This window comes from Poecilia reticulata, chromosome 8 (assembly GCF_904066995.2).
Source record: "Poecilia reticulata chromosome 8, P_reticulata-male-v2, whole genome shotgun sequence".
Classification (NCBI taxonomy): domain Eukaryota; kingdom Metazoa; phylum Chordata; class Actinopteri; order Cyprinodontiformes; family Poeciliidae; genus Poecilia; species Poecilia reticulata.
Genome location: NC_088837.1, coordinates 26,282,133 through 26,301,806, shown reverse-complemented (window position 1 = coordinate 26,301,806; position 19,674 = coordinate 26,282,133). Strand labels below are relative to the sequence as shown.

Sequence of the window (19,674 nt, the reverse complement as noted above, 5' to 3'; positions counted from 1 at the left end):
TGCCCCGGCACAAATATGCCCAAATATGCCCAAATGCCCCGGCACAAATATGCCCAAATGCCCCGGCACAAATGCCCTGGCCCAAATATGCCCCGGCCCAAATGCCCCAGCATAAATGTGCCCAAATGCCCCGGCACAAATATGCCCAAATATGCCCAAATGCCCCGGCACAAATATGCCCAAATATGCCCAAATGCTCCTGCCCAAATATGCCCAAATGCCCCGGCACAAATGCCCTGGCCCAAATATGCCCAAATGCCCCAGCCCAAATGCCCTGGCCCAAATATGCCCCGGCCCAAATGCCCCAGCATAAATGTGCCCAAATGCCCCGGCACAAATATGCCCAAATATGCCCAAATGCCCCGGCACAAATATGCCCAAATGCCCCGGCACAAATATGCCCAAGTATGCCCAAATGCCCCGGCACAAATGCCCCAGCACAAATATGCCCAAATGCCCCGGCCCAAATATGCCCAAATGCCCCTGCCCAAATATGCCCAAATGCCCCGGCACAAATGCCCTGGCCCAAATATGCCCCGGCCCAAATGCCCCAGCATAAATGTGCCCAAATGCCCCGGCACAAATATGCCCAAATGCCCCGGCACAAATATGCCCAAATGCCCCGGCCCAAATATGCCCAGATATGCCCAAATGCCCCAGCACAAATGCCCCGGCACAAATATGCCCAAATGCCCCGGCCCAAATATGCCCAAATGCCCCGGCACAAATGCCCTGGCCCAAATATGCCCAAATGCCCCAGCCCAAATGCCCTGGCCCAAATATGCCCCGGCCCAAATGCCCCAGCATAAATGTGCCCAAATGCCCCGGCACAAATATGCCCAAATATGCCCAAAAGCCCCGGCACAAATATGCACAAATGCCCCGGCACAAATGCCCTGGCCCAAATATGCCCCAGCATAAATGTGCCCAAATGCCCCGGCACAAATATGCCCAAATATGCCCAAATGCCCCGGCACAAATATGCCCAAATATGCCCAAATGCCCCTGCCCAAATATGCCCAAATGCCCCGGCACAAATGCCCTGGCCCAAATATGCCCAAATGCCCCAGCCCAAATGCCCTGGCCCAAATATGCCCCGGCCCAAATGCCCCAGCATAAATGTGCCCAAATGCCCCGGCACAAATATGCCCAAATATGCCCAAATGCCCCTGCCCAAATATGCCCAAATGCCCCGGCACAAATATGCCCAGATATGCACAAATGCCCCAGCACAAATGCCCCGGCACAAATATGCCCAAATGCCCCGGCCCAAATATGCCCAAATGCCCCTGCCCAAATATGCCCAAATGCCCCGGCACAAATGCCCTGGCCCAAATATGCCCCGGCCCAAATGCCCCAGCATAAATGTGCCCAAATGCCCCGGCACAAATATGCCCAAATGCCCCGGCACAAATATGCCCAGATATGCCCAAATGCCCCAGCACAAATGCCCCGGCAGAAATATGCCCAAATGCCCCGGCCCAAATATGCCCAAATGCCCCTGCCCAAATATGCCCAAATGCCCTGGCCCAAATATGCCCAAATGCCCCGGCACAAATGCCCTGGCCCAAATATGCCCCGGCCCAAATGCCCCAGCATAAATGTGCCCAAATGCCCCGGCACAAATATGCCCAAATATGCCCAAATGCCCCGGCACAAATATGCCCAAATATGCCCAAATGCCCCGGCACAAATATGCCCAGATATGCCCAAATGCCCCAGCACAAATGCCCCGGCACAAATATGCCCAAATGCCCCGGCCCAAATATGCCCAAATGCCCCGGCACAAATGCCCTGGCCCAAATATGCCCAAATGCCCCAGCCCAAATATGCCCAAATGCCCCGGCACAAATGCCCTGGCCCAAATATGCCCAAATGCCCCAGCCCAAATGCCCTGGCCCAAATATGCCCCGACCCAAATGCCCCAGCATAAATGTGCCCAAATGCCCCGGCACAAATATGCCCAAATGCCCCGGCACAAATATGCCCAAATATGCCCAAATGCCCCGGCACAAATATGCCCAGATATGCCCCGGCCCAAATATGCCCAAATGCCCCGGCACAAATGCCCTGGCCCAAATATGCCCAAATGCCCCGGCCCAAATATGCCCAAATGCCCCGGCACAAATGCCCTGGCCCAAATATGCCCCGGCCCAAATGCCCCAGCATAAATGTGCCCAAATGCCCCGGCCCAAATGTGCCCAAATGCCCTGCAGAGGGGCAGGAACAGGTTGTGCTAACAGGCCGTTAGCCCTGTTAGCTAACGGCCTGTTAGCACAACCTGTTAGCTAGTTTGTGCTGCTAACGGCCTACTAACAGGCCGTTAGCAGCACAAACTGCAGCATTGCTGTCAGGATTTTACTCGTTGATCTGAAAAGGTGTGATTGAGGCGGCTTGCAGACCCGACCCGGTTCTACTGGTTCTGTCAGGATTAATGGACCAGAACTGAAGTAAATGACTGTGAGGAAGGAAACCCAAAAGGTTTGACCCAAGTCGGACATGACGGTCATCCCCGATACTGACCAGATGGAGGTAAAACAATTACAAAACATGTCAGAAATATTCTCACTACGTTTTCTGGCTTTTAGCAAATAGAAATAATTTTGGTGATTTTGAAACAATAGATGTTAAATAATAAACCAACTTCAGAGAGAAAAATATTTTTATTTGCACTGCAAAAATATTTTCATCTGGATTTTAGGGCAGATTTCTTGAAATAAGACAAAATGAACTTGGTAACATTTCAGCCAGAGGCTGTTTTGGTAACTAATGAATTAATATTGATGAAAATGTTGTATTTTGTCTGACCAGTTATTTCACCTGAAAATGTCTGAGTGAAATGAGTAAAGACCTGAGTCACCTGAAAGCCAGTTCAGTCTTCTCTCTATAACTAAACCAGTGGGTTGTGTCCAGTGTTTTTGCAGTGTGCTGCTTGTAGTGCAGTGATGAGCTGATAACCCAGTTAGCAGCAGCATGCAGAGCTTCGGCCCTGATGCTGCTGCTGCTGCAGCGCCGCTCCGGCTGCTGCAGCGCCTCCACAGGATGTCATTCGGTCACGGCAGATTGAGCCGCTCTCTGCTGACCCTGCGGGCGGCCGGCGCTCTGTTCGCCGCGGCCGTTTATCAGCCTGGCCGTTTCCTAAATGAGGACAGACTTGCAGCAGCGTGAGTGTCAGCTGCTGGCCAAGAGCACTGAGGGGAGCGGACATTTTCTCTGCTCAGTCAGAAACGGAGAGCTGATGATTGGAGTTGAAATCCTGACCGGCTCTGAAATGAACCCCAGAAATACAAACCATAAACAATGACTGTCATGTTGAGAAAATCCTCTGTCTGTTTAAATATGATAACAAGACAAGCTTTCCATTTAAATCACTGCAGCTGGCTTGTTATCAATTCTGAGTGTTTTTGCTAAGGAAGCAGTCTGGCTGCAGATCCAGGCCTGCATAATGAGAGACGAGACGGGCAGCTGATTAATTCAAAACAAAGGAGGAGTATTTACATCACCTGCTGCAGACAAGATAAGTGCAGCGTCTGAATTATGTTTGTAGATACAAACGTAGATAAATTACCTCTGCTCCTGAACACTGAATTAAAACGAAGCCTGTTCACCTCAGCAGGCGCCCTCATGCTAAAACTTGTTTCTCCTCTTAATTTATTTGCTTATTTGTTTATCTTTGAGTTGAACGAAGTGCAGGATGGAATAATAAATCGGCCTCCTTGGTAAAGACTCATTAAAAACATCCCTGTGAAGCGTTGCAGCCGACGAACTCGCAGGCTCAACACTGAGCATGTGCCATATTTATCTATCAGGGATTTACATTAATAAGGCGGTGGGGGGGCGGTAATCGGGCCGGGCCGGTACCGGCGAGTCGGAGCCACAATTAACTGGTGATTGGAGGCAACAGCTGGGCCAGCGGTTCCTCCATCCAGTCGGTTCCTGAATGAGCCGCAATCTGAAGGATTTGGTTCCGTCTCCAAATGGGACGTTTTCCAAAATCTGTCATCAAATTTGAATCATGAACTGAACTTTGTAGCTGCAGAGATTTAAAATATGCAACCTGATGAGCCTGGAGAAGGACAGACCTCCTGCTCCAACACTGCAGAAAACGGTTTAGCTTTGATTTTCTGCTTGGGTTCGTAGAAACACGTCGTGCTCTGGCCTGAGTGAGGCTGCTTGTCCGAACTGGACCCGACCGGCGCCTCAACGCGAGCATCTCCTGCTTTCAGACTCTTTACTTTCTGACTCCTATCACATTATTCCAACCATGTTTTATTAAACTCAGACGTGTGAAGGGAGGAGATGAAACGAATAGGAACAAAGAAATCTGTCTGGCTGTCATTGTGTCGAGATGAAGTTCTGCTCCCAGCCGGGTCCGGACTTCAAACGCAGCAGGTCTCCAGATTAAACTATCCTGATGACCTCCTGCCTTCTCGCCGCTCCACCCCAACATTCAGGTCATTTCCTCTCCGCTTCCTCGTCCAGAGTAACAGCAGCTGGTTTCCGGTTCGAGGTCACAGTCTTCATCACCTTTGACCTTTCAGCGCCTGCTGCCTGTTTCTGCTGAAGGAGTTCAAACAGGAAGTGATGCTAACGCTGCTGTCTTGGTAACATTTGCTTCAGAACATCTTTTACCACATCATGACTCCGTTAACTTCACTTTGTGAAGGTGAAGAATATTCCTGAAAGTTTCCCAAACATTGATCATTGATCAGATCAATGATCAGATCAAAGCAAAGCGCCTGAAAAGTGTTGAAAGACCAATTTAACTTTCCAGAGTTTGACTCTAAGCTGAATTAACGGCGGTTTGGATCTAATCTGCTGCTCAGTAACTCACAGTTGGATCAGCTCATGTGAAATGAGATGATTATTGTTTTTCCTCATGTTGGAACAGAATGTAATGCCTCTAATGCTCCGGACCGGCACTTTGGTTCTGGTTCTTCCTTTCTGCACATTAATCCATCATGTTGCACCTTTCTTTGGTTTCTGATTATTTGTAACAAAATGTCTCCCAGGATGAATCTGAGAGTCGAATCCCGACTCATAAATGATGAAATTTAAAAAAGAAGAGGCCGTGCCCCGACTTTTCAAACGTCCACCTCTGAGTTGATCTTTGGCTGCTGAGGTTCACATTCCTGCTGATCAGGGATTCTTCCCCCAGCCTTTCATTTCCCTGTTAATGAAAGAGCGCATGTGACTGTTTTAATGGTAATCTGGGCCAACCGAGATATAGATTATACAAATTTATAACCTGGGCATCGGCGACACTTCACTGATTTTTACTCCCAGCTGTAATTGAGGTTGAAGCAAAGTCATTTCATGCTAGACCTCCAAGTCGCTGGAGTCCAAACTGGGAGGAGATAATTCTCATGTTTTAGCATATATGAATGATTAAATGTGTAACTTTTTGCAGCAGAAACGTCTCAGCTGAAATGGTGGATTTGCAGGCAGAGTTTCTGCTGGTCAGTGAAACAAAGCGTTGCTGAAACCTGCTGAGTTTTTCCTCAAGCAGCTGGAGGCTTTTCTGCTCTCTGTGACCAAACTCTGTTTGACTTTCTCCAGAAGTGGAAAACATACGAGCCGCTTGATGCGAAAAGAAGAAGAAATTTGACGTTTCTCCCTCAGATTTCGGTCTCTTGCGCTGCTCGTCTTTACTCGGCCGTTCTGGTTTTCTCTCTCTGGCATCGATGGCTCTGCGTCGCTCTGACCCAGTTCAGGCTTTTAACAGTTTAAACTGGGAGGATCCTGCTGAATCCTGCTGAATCAGCAGGATTCAGCAGGATTCAGACCTGCTGATCCCAGCGCAGACAGAGACTCAGACGTACAAGCAGGAAAAGACAAACAGTCTAACGAAGGAGGAAATTAGACTTGCATGACGAGCTCCGGATGCCAGAATCCATTTGATCAAATTCAGACTGAGTCAGATTCGATTAGAGCCGCAGATTAAAACTAAACAAGAATAAAAAATTCAAACCAACGTTTTATAATCTGGTTACGACCATATTAGGATGTTTCTGTCTATAACAGCATCACTGCAAAGTTCATGAGTTCCTGCTAACAGCTGATTGTCCGTAGATCACTAATTACCTTTATATGAATAACTGAATCACGTGTCTGGACACCTGGACACTCTGTGGACACCTGGACACTGTCTGGACACCTGGACGCTCTGCGGACACCTGGACACTCTGTGGACACCTGGACACTGTCTGGACACCTGGACGCTCTGCGGACACCTGGACACTGTCTGCACACCTGGACACTCTGCGGACACCTGGGCACTGTCTGGACACCTGGACACCTGGACTCTGTGGACACCTGGACACTCTGCGGACACCTGGACACTCTGCGGACACCTGGACACCTGGACACTGTCTGGACACCTGGACGCTCTGTGGACACCTGGACACTCTGCGGACACCTGGACACTGTCTGGACACCTGGACGCTCTGTGGACACCTGGACACTGTCTGGACACCAGGACGCTCTGTGGACACCTGGACACTCTGCGGACACCTGGACACTGTCTGGACACCTGGACGCTCTGTGGACACCTGGACACTGTCTGGACGCTCTGCGGACACCTGGACGCTCTGCGGACACCTGGACACTCTGTGGACACCTGGACACTCTGCGGACACCTGGACACTCTGCGGACACCTGGGCACTGTCTGGACACCTGGACACTCTGTGGACACCTGGACACTCTGTGGACACCTGGACACTCTGCGGACACCTGGACACTGTCTGGACACCTGGACACTCTGTGGACACCTGGACGCTCTGCGGACACCTGGACGCTCTGCGGACACCTGGACGCTCTGCGGACACCTGGACACTGTCTGGACACCTGGACGCTCTGCGGACACCTGGACGCTCTGTGGACACCTGGACACTGTCTGGACACCTGGACGCTCTGCGGACACCTGGACGCTGTCTGGACACCTGGACGCTCTGTGGACACCTGGACGCTCTGTGGACACCTGGACACTCTGCGGACACCTGGACACTGTCTGGACACCTGGACGCTCTGTGGACACCTGGACACCTGGACGCTCTGTGGACACCTGGACGCTCTGTGGACACCTGGACACTGTCTGGACACCTGGACGCTCTGTGGACACCTGGACACTCTGCGGACACCTGGACACTGTCTGGACACCTGGACGCTCTGTGGACACCTGGACACTGTCTGGACACCTGGACGCTCTGTGGACACCTGGACGCTCTGTGGACACCTGGACGCTCTGCGGACACCTGGACACTGTCTGGACACCTGGACGCTCTGTGGACACCTGGACACTCTGCGGACACCTGGACACTGTCTGGACACCTGGACGCTCTGTGGACACCTGGACACTGTCTGGACACCTGGACGCTCTGTGGACACCTGGACACTGTCTGGACACCTGGACGCTCTGTGGACACCTGGACGCTCTGTGGACACCTGGACGCTCTGTGGACACCTGGACGCTCTGTGGACACCTGGACGCTGTCTGGACACCTGGACGCTCTGGACACCTGGACGCTCTGTGGACACCTGGACGCTGTCTGGACACCTGGACGCTCTGTGGACACCTGGACGCTCTGAGGACACCTGGACACTGTCTGGACGCTCTGAGGACACCTGGACGCTGTCTGGACACCTGGACGCTCTGTGGACACCTGGACGCTCTGTGGACACCTGGACGCTCTGTGGACACCTGGACGCTGTCTGGACACCTGGACGCTCTGTGGACACCTGGACGCTCTGTGGACACCTGGACGCTGTTTGGACACCTGGACGCTGTCTGGACACCTGGACGCTGTCTGGACACCTGGACGCTCTGTGGACACCTGGACACTGTCTGGACGCTCTGAGGACACCTGGACGCTGTCTGGACACCTGGACGCTCTGTGGACACCTGGACGCTCTGTGGACACCTGGACGCTCTGTGGACACCTGGACGCTGTCTGGACACCTGGACGCTCTGTGGACACCTGGACGCTCTGTGGACACCTGGACGCTGTCTGGACACCTGGACGCTGTCTGGACACCTGGACGCTGTCTGGACACCTGGACGCTGTCTGGACGTCTGTCTGAAGTTAGTGGGTTGAACATTTTCTGTGATTTGATCAACTGAACTGAATAAAATGAATTTATTTGCAGACGCTGCTGTTGTTTTGTTTTTGACTGGAGGGATTTTAACAGCGACGAGCTTCAACCCAACACCATCTACAGCCGTCTAGATGGTTACCATGGAAACTGCAGAGGAAGATTAGGACAGGAAATAAGACAGTGGAGTGACTAAATCAGGACAAAGGACTGAAACATTGATATTGTAGGAGAATAAAGCGATGAAACAGGATTTAACTGGACCATTCAATCCATCTAATATGTTGATGCATGTGAGCAAAACAAATATTGAACAAAACTGATATATTTGACCAAAGTTTCCGGCTGTTGTGTTCTGTCTGGGTTCGCTGCGTTCCGTTGGATTACTTCAGGTTCTGTCCGTTTGGACTGAAACCCGCCTGCATTAAAGCCGCAGCCTGCAGGATGCTGTCTGATTACCTGCTCCAATCCAACATGGCCGCCGTCATTCCAGGGGTAATAATACCTGGTGGCTGTTTGTGCTGACGGCTAGTAACAAACTCAGGTTGTATTTTTAACATTTCTGCTTCACCTGTCGGGCAGCAAAGGAAGGTAGATAAAAAAAAACAAAACATGCATAATATTCAGATATGAAGGATGTTTGATTGGCTCTGATCCACATCATGCAATATTTTATTCATGTACAATGTCTGAGCAGGACGTTTCTATTTGCTTCAGATAAATAGAAAAGTGAAACGTGAGTGAGTGTTTACCAGGTGAACAGATTTCTACCCGGCGTCAGTGGAGCAGCGGTGAAATATGACAGATTTAATTGATATTCATGGTCGAAGCTCTTGTGACAACATAAACAGACTGAAGGATTATTACAGCAAACTGACAGGAAATCCAACAAACACACCTGCCAGAGCAGCAGCGTGAGAAAGATGCTGCTTCTCATGAAGTGCAGGAACAAGCAGTTTGCATCTGAACCGTTATTCCAGCTCATTCTGCACAAACTGAACCTTCTCCATGGCGGTGTTAATCATCCTAAAGTACCTCTACCCAGACCCACCGCTCCGTGAAGACCTGGGTGGCGGTGAGTTTGTGACACCTGTCGTGATGAAGTTTTCCGGGTGTAATCCCACCAGGACCTCCGCTCCGAGATAAAAGCTCTTCCTGACGGAGCGGGTTGTGTGACTGCCGCCTGGACCGGCGCCGCCGTGGGAGCGGGATGTTAGAAATCCCTGTTCAGTCGGCGCTCTCGTGTTGCTGCTGGCATTTTGATTGAATGTTTTCCATCCGCACACAGATCCTCCCCTAGCAGCCCTTTCTGTGTGACAGTGATCCATATGCAGGTAATTACCATTGGCCGTGATGGATAGTGCTGTCACATTTGCCATAATTATCCTGAGATTAAACATGTTTCAGAAACTAAAAATGTCACAAACCATCACAGGGTCAGCAGAAGTGTCGACGTCTCCAGAGACGACCGTTCAGTCAAACAGCTCAAAGTCCCCAAACCGCGGCTTCCTCCACCTCTTTAAGCAGGAAAACAAACACACTGCGACCATACGCTTCACACGTTTCCTGTTTACGAAACCTGTAAAAGTTCCTCATTTATAATCCGTACTGTCTACATTTGCAGATAAATCAGGGTTTTAGCTTGAGCTCAGGTTTTAGCCGTTCGGCTCCGTCCGCCGCCTCCTCCAGGTGTCCACAGCTGAGCGTCTCTCACCATGTTTCCTCCATGACATCTTCAATGTTTGGCTAAAAGTTTCATCTCATCGAACCAAATCGTGTCTGCTGAGACTTTCCAAGGCTTCCGTGAAACTGATGCAGAACTTCTTCTGTTTTTAGTCTTTATTATTATTTATCCACCTGAGCGCTGAGCCTCTGCAGCTCCTCCAGAGTCACCGTCTGTCTCATTAATGCCAGTTCAGTTCAGATTAGTGATGAGACGTTCATGAACGACCTGGTTCTTCTGAACAGTTCTTTACTCTGTGGGATCAGATCTTTGCTTCCTGATCTCTGCACACATTTAAAATTATTTCTTCCTGTGTTTCTTTTATTTCTCTATTACAAATTGCACTAAAAAAATTGCGATTTTAAAAAACCTAAAGAGTATTTGACATTTACATTTTGAAATGTTATATTTTATGAAAACATAAACAAAAACAAAAGTAGTTTTAATCCCAGAAACTAAATTTAGGATAAAAAGGTTTGTTCTTGGAAAAATGTCGCTTTCAAAACTGAAGGTAGATGGAGAGGATTTCTACTTTATTTATGGGCGTCAGAGTAAACCCCATGGACTCAGGTTTTAACATTTGCCTGCTGCCGTTTTTGTTGCTCGTTTGGTTCTGATGGTTGTTCACCAGGATGTGGAGAGAAACTCACCAGAAACAGAAACTTTGGCTCAGCAGCCGGCCGGCCGCTCAAACGTTTCAAACGACGTTTCCTGGGGATTTACATCTTTGCTCGGCATTTTATTTTCTTCTCTATGTTTTTCTGAGCTCTCAATAAACTTTTTCTGTTAATTAAAGTTTTTAGAGGAAAACCTCTTGATGGAAATACCTTCATGACCTGAAAGGACAGATCAGAAAGACAAAAGCCTCAAAGCCGGATTGGACTTATTAAAGCGACTCCTTATCTGGCAATCCTTATTAGCGGCAGAGATGGAGCGATAATGGCCGCCTGGCAGGTACCGCCGGACCGCTAAGTGGGCAGAAAGAGGCAAAGTGATGGCCAGGCTGAGCGGAGCCGCCGCCGCCGCTCAGATTGTCTCCTTTGCGAGCGCCGAGTTGTGACGGTATCAGTCATCATCTTGTCCCTGTCCTGGTTCTGCGTGTGTGTGTGTGTGTGTGTGTGTGTGTGTGTGTGTGTGTGTGTGTGTGTGTGTGTGCAGCCGGGTTGACATGAGCAGAACAAAAGGAAAGGAGCAGGCAGGAACATTTCTGCTTCACATGCTTCACATTTTCCTCTTCACTCTTACTTTAATAAGCTCATTCTTTTCTGCCGCTGGACCGAAGCTTTTCTCAGAGCAGAAATTCAATATTTTCACTCACTGTGTGTGTGTGTGTGTGTGTGTGTGTGTGTGTGTGTGTGTGTGTGTGTGTGTGTGTGTGTGTGTGTGTGTGTGTGTGTGTGTGTGTGATGACCACAGTACATTTTAATCTCCTTTGGAAACACAGGGTTAAACACAAACTAGTGATAATTGATTTTAAAAACAATAACTTGGGAAAGGACAAAACTCTCATTACGATCTAAACTTGCAGGTCGTCTCAGGAAACTTTGGCTGTTTTATAACCTAAAGTTGTGGATCAGAGTTTGAACTTTTAATGCTGTTTGTTTCATATTCCATTTGGTTTTTGTTTGTATTTTGATCATTTTCTTGTTGGCTCTGTTCCTTCTATTAAAACGTTTCCTCATAATCCAGCACTCATAAAGTTGTGATTCTAAATGAGCAGAAGTTGAACTGAATCTGCGCCATGCGGTGCCGACTGCTGTAAATATTCACCTCACAGCCTCCGAGGCTTTAAATGTTTCAAACTGGAGGATTAAAAGCTGTGAATCTGCTGCAGGAGCAACGAGACGAATCGTAATCTGAGCAGATTAAGAGTCTTCAGGCGCTGCTGAGCTGCTCGAACCAGAACCAGAACCAGAGGGAGGATGTTCTGGAACAGACCGACCCAGAACAACAGCACAGAACCGGTTCTGGTACCGGCCGCTTTTTGTTTTCAGTTATTCCATTCAGTAGAAAATAGCATCATAAGAAAACATTTTATTGAAGCAATAATTTAAACAAGAAGTGTCATTATTGAGGAACGGGTTTAAAACCGGGTCGGGTCGGACCGGGTCTGTTCGGGTCGGGTCGGGTCGGGCTTTTCATATCCAGAACGAAGTGAAAGATCAGATCTTTGGTTCAGCTCGTCAGGACGTCACTTCCACACGTTCCTCTCATAATCGAGTCATTATTGCCTTCAGGTTATTAAAAGTAAATGTTATATTGACATTTCAGCAGCTCGGCTTTATTAGCTGCTCTGGAAAACTCTCTGCTCGTCTTTGGACTTCTGCTTCAGGGAGGATTTCCATTTATTCACAACCAAACAAATAAAGATATTTCAGATGAAAACCTGAAACTGAAGCAGGAGATGCAGAAACATCCAAATGCAAATCACAGATTTCTGCTGTCTGGAGTTAATGATCATTTCATCTGAAGGGGGAAAAGTTTAAACTAAAGAGTTGAGAGTCTGTGGTTACAAACATTTGATCTGAGATGTTTGATGTTGGTGAACCTCAGGGTTCCTCATTCGCTCCTCTGAGTTTTTCACTGTTTCTTCTCTGTTTTATGCAGATGATATTTATTATATTTACCTGCAGATCTGAGATAAGCCGCCTGCTGTAACTCCTCTGTGTTTTAACATTTACAACATTTCATTTTTTCTGTGTGTGTAGAGATCCGGTTCGTCTGCAGATCTACAGGATCTACAGGATCCTGAATACTCTGCTCTAATGAAGGTGAGCACAAACCTGCTGCTCTCCTCTGGTTACTTAGAGTTTGTCAATTAGTGCCAAGTAAATAAACTGAACTGAATTTTACAGAATTAGTGGAAAAACCTGTAGATGAATCAGACTGAATGATTAAATGTATTTTGTTTAAAATCATTCTGACTTGTGCAGTAGCATCATTATCTTGTCATATTTGTGTTTCTCTGGTCAAATGCTCTCCAGTCAGAGGAGTTTGAACTTCATGGTGCTGAAGTCAGAGCTGGACTCTGAAACACACAGTTTACCAAATTACCAGGGAATTTTTCATTTCCTGTTTTCTGCCTTCGCTCTGCACAGCCAAGCATAAGATGATTGCGTTATTAGAAAGTGATTTTTTGTTTATGAGGCCCTGGGTTTCTCCTCCATCCTTAATAAAGCAGCGGTTCCTCTCAGTCTCTGCCCAGTGACACTTTCCAAAGCGGTGACATTTCTATCCAAATGGTAATTGATTCAGAGGAAGCTGTTAGTATGCAGCTACAATTTAGCAGCCCTCCTTGTGGCTTCAGCGGAAAACTCAAGCTCTGAAAAAACAGGAAGAAAATCCCGGCTTTGCTCCCTAACTGGACTCAGACAGCAGAGTGGAGCAGCGCCGAGGCTCCTATTGATTGGCTGCCACAGACTCTGTCACAGCGCTGCTCCCCTCTGGGCTGCAGGCTGTTTACTGGTGGTTCTTTACCTTCCAAGTGAAGAACGGCGGCAGCAAACAAGCAGCAGTAATCCTCCTCAAATACCGCAAAGCCTGCCGGACAGAAATAATGGCGCCGCGTCCCGGGAGCCGGCGGGCCGGCCGGCTGCATCAGGCCCTTGTGAAATTGGCAGAGTTGTCACTCATGATTAGAGCTCTGGCCACGGACAGTTACAATTATGACACACTTAACGAGAACAAATGAAGCAATGATTGGCCATATAATGTGACCTCTAGCGACTGCCAGCACCGCTCACTGTGCGTCCTGACCGTTCAGCAGCTGCTAACACCAATGAAGGTAATCGCTCATCATGAAAGGCGGCGCGAAAACACACACACACACAGCGAAGAGTTGGGAGTGTAAAAGGATCCGCGGAAGCGCCCAAGGACTGTTGTGTTCGTTACAGCAGCCAGGCCTTCGCAGGAAAGGAAGCAATTTGGAGCTGCGCTCTTGCAGCAAAGGTGAAATGAGTTTAGCTCTGCAGTCTTCCAGCTAAACAAGAAGAGTGTGTGTGTGTGTGTGTGTGTGTGCGTGTGTGTGTGTGTGCGGCTCCCAGCCTGTAATTCCGCCTGTCCGTCACGTCGGCGGCGCTCAGGTGATGAAGAGGAAGCAAATCTCCTGCTATTCAGGTTGTTTTCTGGTTTCCTCCGTCACATTTACAACAAGACTGAAGCAGAACATAAAATATATCAGTGAGCAGCAACATGCCTCCATCCTGCCCTCTGACTGACAGCCAGATGTTGGTTTCCAACATGAGGCGGCTTTCAGCTGTAATAGCTGCGCTGCAAGCAGCATCTTCTCTGAGTCTGGAGTTCGGCTGATTGCAGAAACACAGATCTGTCCTTACAGAATCCACCAGGCATGTTTACCTTAACCAGCTGCAGCCTGTGCTTACTGGTGCGTTCAATGTGGACAAACTGTGTGGGATTTTTTATTACCCGTTTCTGGACACCCTGAAGCTGCTGGATGTCAAACAGGCAGCAGAATCCAGCCTCACTGTTAAAGAACCAGCTGGTAAAGTTCTGATTCTTTTAGTTATTTTATAACTAAAAATGCTCCAAAAGGCTCAGAGATGCAGACAAACATCTTATTCTCTCTTCTCTTCTTTATCATTTCTGGTTCTGGTTCTTCTTTTGAGTTAAAAGGTCGACAGGACTGATCGTCCAATCAGAGCTTATAGATGAATCTGAGGTTCCTCAGGGCTCCATTCAGCATCTACATCTGATTATCTGAGGTCACTGAGCATCACAACATCTCAGGTCATGAACAAGTTTAGGAAATTACAAGAAAAGTGGCAAAAGTCATCTAATCTCCCTATAATAATAAATATCTCAGCAGGTGTTTGGTTTATCTGTTGCTGCCTTTTATTGACTCAAATGCCTGAAATTAAATCTAATTTTTCTAATGTATCTTTTTTATTTTCTGATAGTTTGAGAAGATTTGAAGCTTTTAAAGTTTCCTCACATTTAATGATTCTCTGCAAGACGGAAGAGACAGTTTCCATGAAAAAGGGCAAGAACTCAAATATCTCCTCATTTTCATAATATTTAGTAAATAATTCATCAGCTCATCAGGCTCTTCTCCACATGGGAATAAGTGTGTGACATGTGAGCCAAACAGAATCGCTCAAGATGCACCGAGAAACTTCTCATTTAAATTATGAATTAAGTGCAGGGTTTGGTTTTGCATCAGCAGAATCTGGAAAATACCGAATGTCAGCCGACATTTTATTTAATATAAATTCTGTTCATGGCCAAAAACAACAACATCAAACAAAAGTACAAAAACATTTTATTTCCCAGGGAACCAAACTACCAGGAAAAGTGAAACATGGGTCGGAAAACCAGGCAGGAACGTTTCTCTGAAACCGATTCAGGACTTCCAACGTTTCCTGTCAGAGATTTAAAGAAAAACTTTAAAGTATTAAAGGATGGATGGATGATGGATGGATGGATGGATGAACAGATGGATGGATGGATGGATGGATGGATGACTGGATGGATGGATGGATGGATGGATGGATGGATGATGGATGGATGGATGGATGAACAGATGGATGGATGGATGGATGGATGGATGGATGGATGACTGGATGGATGGATGGATGGATGATGGATGGATGGATGGATGGATGACTGGATGGATGGATGGATGAACAGATGGATGGATGGATGAACAGATGGATGGATGAACAGATGGATGGATGGATGGATGGATGGATGGATGGATGGATGGATGACTGGATGGATGGATGACTGGATGGATGGATGGATGAACAGATGGATGGATGGATGAACAGATGGATGGATGAACAGATGGATGGATGGATGGATGATGGATGGATGAACAGATGGATGGATGCATGGATGGATGATGGATGGATGGATGGATGGATGAACAGATGGATGGATGAACAGATGGATGGATGGATGGATGGATGGATGACTGGATGGATGGATGGATGGATGATGGATGGATGGATGGATGGATGGATGGATGGATGGATGAACAGATGGATGGATGGATGAACAGATGGATGGATGAACAGATGGATGGATGGATGGATGATGGATGGATGAACAGATGGATGGATGCATGGATGGATGATGGATGGATGGATGGATGAACAGATGGATGGATGAACAGATGGATGGATGAACAGATGGATGGATGGATGACTGGATGGATGGATGACTGGATGGATGGATGGATGGATGATGGATGGATGGATGGATGGATGACTGGATGGATGGATGGATGAACAGATGGATGGATGGATGAACAGATGGATGGATGAACAGATGGATGGATGGATGGATGAACAGATGGATGGATGGATGGATGGATGGATGGATGGATGATGGATGGATGGATGGATGGATGATGGATGGATGGATGGATGACTGGATGGATGGATGGATGATGGATGGATGGATGGATGGATGGATGATGGATGGATGGATGGATGAACAGATGGATGGATGGATGGATGGATGGATGGATGGATGGATGGATGACTGGATGGATGGATGGATGAACAGATGGATGGATGGATGAACAGATGGATGGATGGATGGATGAACAGATGGATGGATGGATGAACAGATGGATGGATGAACAGATGGATGGATGGATGAACAGATGGATGGATGGATGAACAGATGGATGGATGGATGAACAGATGGATGGATGGATGGATGGATGGATGAACAGATGGATGGATGGATGGATGGATGAACAGATGGATGGATGGATGGATGAACAGATGGATGGATGGATGGATGAACAGATGGATGGATGGATGGATGGATGAACAGATGGATGGATGGATGGATGAACAGATGGATGGATGGATGGATGGATGAACAGATGGATGGATGGATGGATGGATGGATGAACAGATGGATGGATGGATGGATGAACAGATGGATGGATGAACAGATGGATGGATGGATGGATGAACAGATGGATGGATGGATGAACAGATGGATGGATGATGTATTCTGAGGTTGAAAAAAACTTCAAATATTAATATAAATTAATTTGAAATGATGTAATTTGTTATAATTCCTTGGGGACAGACAGGAATCATAAAAACGTCAAATTTCATTTTTCTGAGTGTCATGTGGGATCTTAAAGGGCCGGTGTTGTATATTTTCTAGGCAGAGCGCCATTTTGCAGCACAATCTAGTAACTATGTTAAGTTTCTATAAAAATGCTGCATATGTCAAATATGATTTTAAAGAAATCTGACGTCTCCATTTGACGCCTTGAAATTGGGTCTCTGTCTCTTTAAGAAGCTCCTACTCTCTCCTTCACTTCACCTTCAGCGCGTTCTTACCGCAGTGCTCCTCCATGATGCCGTTCGCCGGAGACGTCTTCATGTCCTCGTTGGCTGTTTCTGCTGAGGTCAGCTGCGCCTGCAGCCCATCGGGGTCCAGAAAAACGTTTCCTGAACGCAGCACCGCTCCGTTTATGTCCCACCAGACTTTCCCTGCTTTGTGGAGACGTTTGGTTCTCCCTGAACAAACATTTAGAAACGTTTGCTGCTTTAGTTCAGTTTTTAGTTCAGTTTATGAAACATCTCAGATTGTCACTGTGAGATTCTGACTCGTTTTTTATCAAATCAAATGTGATTCTTTTTGAAATCCTGATGTGAAACTGAACATGTTTCAGACTGTGAAGCACGGTGATGGCTCCATCATGGACCGGACCTTTGTCACTTGAACCGATCTGCAGAGAGAGAATAACTTAAACACGACGGAGGATGAACTTTTACTGAACGTTTTTTTTACTCACTTTTTAATGATTTCTCTTCTGGGCTTTGACTCACTGAGGGAGAAAAGATCCGGCGGCTCGGCGGGGCTTCGGCTCGGTGGTCCGGCGGTCTGGCGGCTCGGTGGCCTGGCGGTCCAGCGGTCCGGCGGCTCGGCGGGGCTTCGGCTCGGTGGCCTGGCGGTCCAGCGGCCCGGTGGTCCGGCGGCTCGGTGGTCCGGCGGCTCGGTGGTCCGGCGGCTCGGTGGTCCGGCGGTCCGGCGGCTCGGTGGGCCGTGACTTCATCTGAAGGAGGAAATTTATTCAGGACTTTAAGGAAATGTCACGTCAGACGCAGTTTTATTATTTCAATATTTTAAGTTGCTGGTCCAGCAGCGTCCAGCAGCGTCCAGCAGCCTCAAACAAATAAATCTGAGCTGCAGCCGCTCCAGATGGATGAGCTTTGACACGTCGGATAATAACGAGCCGGACCGGACCGGGCTGCACGCTTCAGAACAAAGTATCTGAAAGTCAATTTAAAACCACTTCCTGTCTGTCAGAGTGAGCGGCCTTTAATGTGGCCGTTCCACCATCTGCTGCAGCAGGTTTCACCAGATGAAAACATGTTGGTGGAGATCATTACATCGCAGCCGAAACGAGTTTTTATTCACTTTTATTGACCTTCAGCTCCAGGATTCATTAGAGAATAAATGATGCATTCATGTGAAATATTAGTTTTTACTGAGCCAAACAAAGCAGCACAAAGCAGGATGTGCTGCTGCAAACATTAAATGAAGTTTCTCACGTTTTTATTTTCTAATAGAGACGGAGCTGCAGAAACCTGAACGAGACGTTCTCAGACAAAACACACATTTTACTGTGAAATATTTAAAAGTGTTCAGATCAGAATTTAAACCCAAAACCTACCAATCAGGAACTGCCTGTCTGTTGCTACTTCCTGTGTCTCTCTGCTGGTTCTAACACAGTTAACTGCATTTCTGTGATGAAATGCAACAAATAATTGATGATTTAGGGGGAAAAGTGCAGCAGGTTCTTGATCAGTCATTTTTACTCCAACAGGAAATGATTCTCTGGTTTATGTGTCAAATTGTTGCTGTGGTGAGGAGCATAGATCTATAGATCTATGGTCAGATGTTTTATAAAAAATAAGACAAAAAAGTCTCAGATCGGAGCAAAAATCCACAAGAAATGCAGAAACTGAGAGGAAGAAAGTGAAAGCAGCAACGGAGGAAAAGTTCAGGTCCAGTTTATTCTCCAGAAATGAGTTTCTGCTGCAGCCTTGGTCTCTGTTCGCTGTCTTGTTGATGATAAACTCCAGGAATCAGAGAACATTTATGTTTTAACAGTTTCTGTCGTGAAACAGAAAGTGAAGGTTTGATTGATCAAGTTCAGGATTGGTGGATTAAAACCAGCTGCGTCCGGCAGGAGGAAAGAAATTTAAACTCAAAATGATCAGAAATGTTTTCAAAACTTTGTGAACATGAATGTTTGCTTCGACATGAGATCAGATTTAGAAACATCTGAACATTAATGGTGACATTTAACTGCAGCAGCTTCAGGTTTCTGTCTGTCTGTCTGTCTAAAGAAATGAGGAATTATCAAAATCTCATTTCTAACCAAAATTCAGCTGCAAAGTCTAACAAAATTATTTCAGGTCCACACACACACACACACACACACACACACACACACACACACACACACACACACACACACACACACACACACACACACATCAAGAGGAACACCTCCTCCCCTCCAAAACATTTTTCTAAAACTGTTATTTTCCTGAGTTACTGAGTGAAACCTGCAGGGACCCGGAGGAGGAGGGGGGGCAGTGGGGCAGAGGGGGGGGGGGTAATTAACGGGGGTACCTGAGCTGGTGACGCGGGCGGAGGGCCGTCCGCAGAGAGAGGAGGCGGGCCGGAGCGGAGGAGAGGTCTTGGCTCTTGTCTTGCGGAGGAGCTTTGATTCAGTAGCTGAGGCGGCGCGGCGCTTCCGGAACCTCCGAGGCTCGTAAGTCTTCTTCTGTTTCTGCTGCTTATCCGTCTTCATTTGCTTAGTCTTTTATTAGAGGAGCGTTAAAGTCAGGGCTCA

The 19,674-nt window shown here is 47.5% G+C and overlaps 1 protein-coding gene across 2 annotated transcripts; it reads right to left on the bottom strand.

The window, feature by feature from the left end:
- Positions 1–15,076: 15,076 nt before the first annotated feature.
- LOC108165971 (uncharacterized) lies at positions 15,077–19,669 on the bottom strand. 2 transcript variants are annotated; one of them, XM_081610347.1, is made up of 4 exons: positions 19,452–19,669; positions 17,602–17,862; positions 17,144–17,323; positions 15,077–15,193 (listed from the first exon to the last, which is right to left on the bottom strand). In XM_081610347.1, exons 1-4 carry the CDS (start codon positions 19,630–19,632, stop codon positions 15,114–15,116), a joined length of 702 nt encoding a protein of 233 aa, XP_081466473.1. In that variant the 5' UTR covers positions 19,633–19,669; the 3' UTR covers positions 15,077–15,113. The 2 variants fall into 2 exon arrangements, with proteins under 2 accessions (XP_081466473.1, XP_081466474.1); XM_081610348.1 differs by lacking the exon at positions 15,077–15,193 and having other exon boundaries at positions 17,231–17,535; positions 17,636–17,862.
- Positions 19,670–19,674: the final 5 nt, after the last annotated feature.

Coding starts and splice junctions, on each gene's coding strand:
- LOC108165971 (XM_081610347.1), bottom strand. CDS start 19,632: ATGAAGACGGATAAGCAGCAGAAACAGAAGAAGACTTACGAGCCTCGG. Junction 17,863..19,451: donor CGCCCGCGTCACCAGCTCAG/GTACCCCCGTTA, acceptor TTCCTCCTTCAG/ATGAAGTCACGGCCCACCGA. Junction 17,324..17,601: donor AGAAGAGAAATCATTAAAAA/GTGAGTAAAAAA, acceptor ATGTTTGTTCAG/GGAGAACCAAACGTCTCCAC.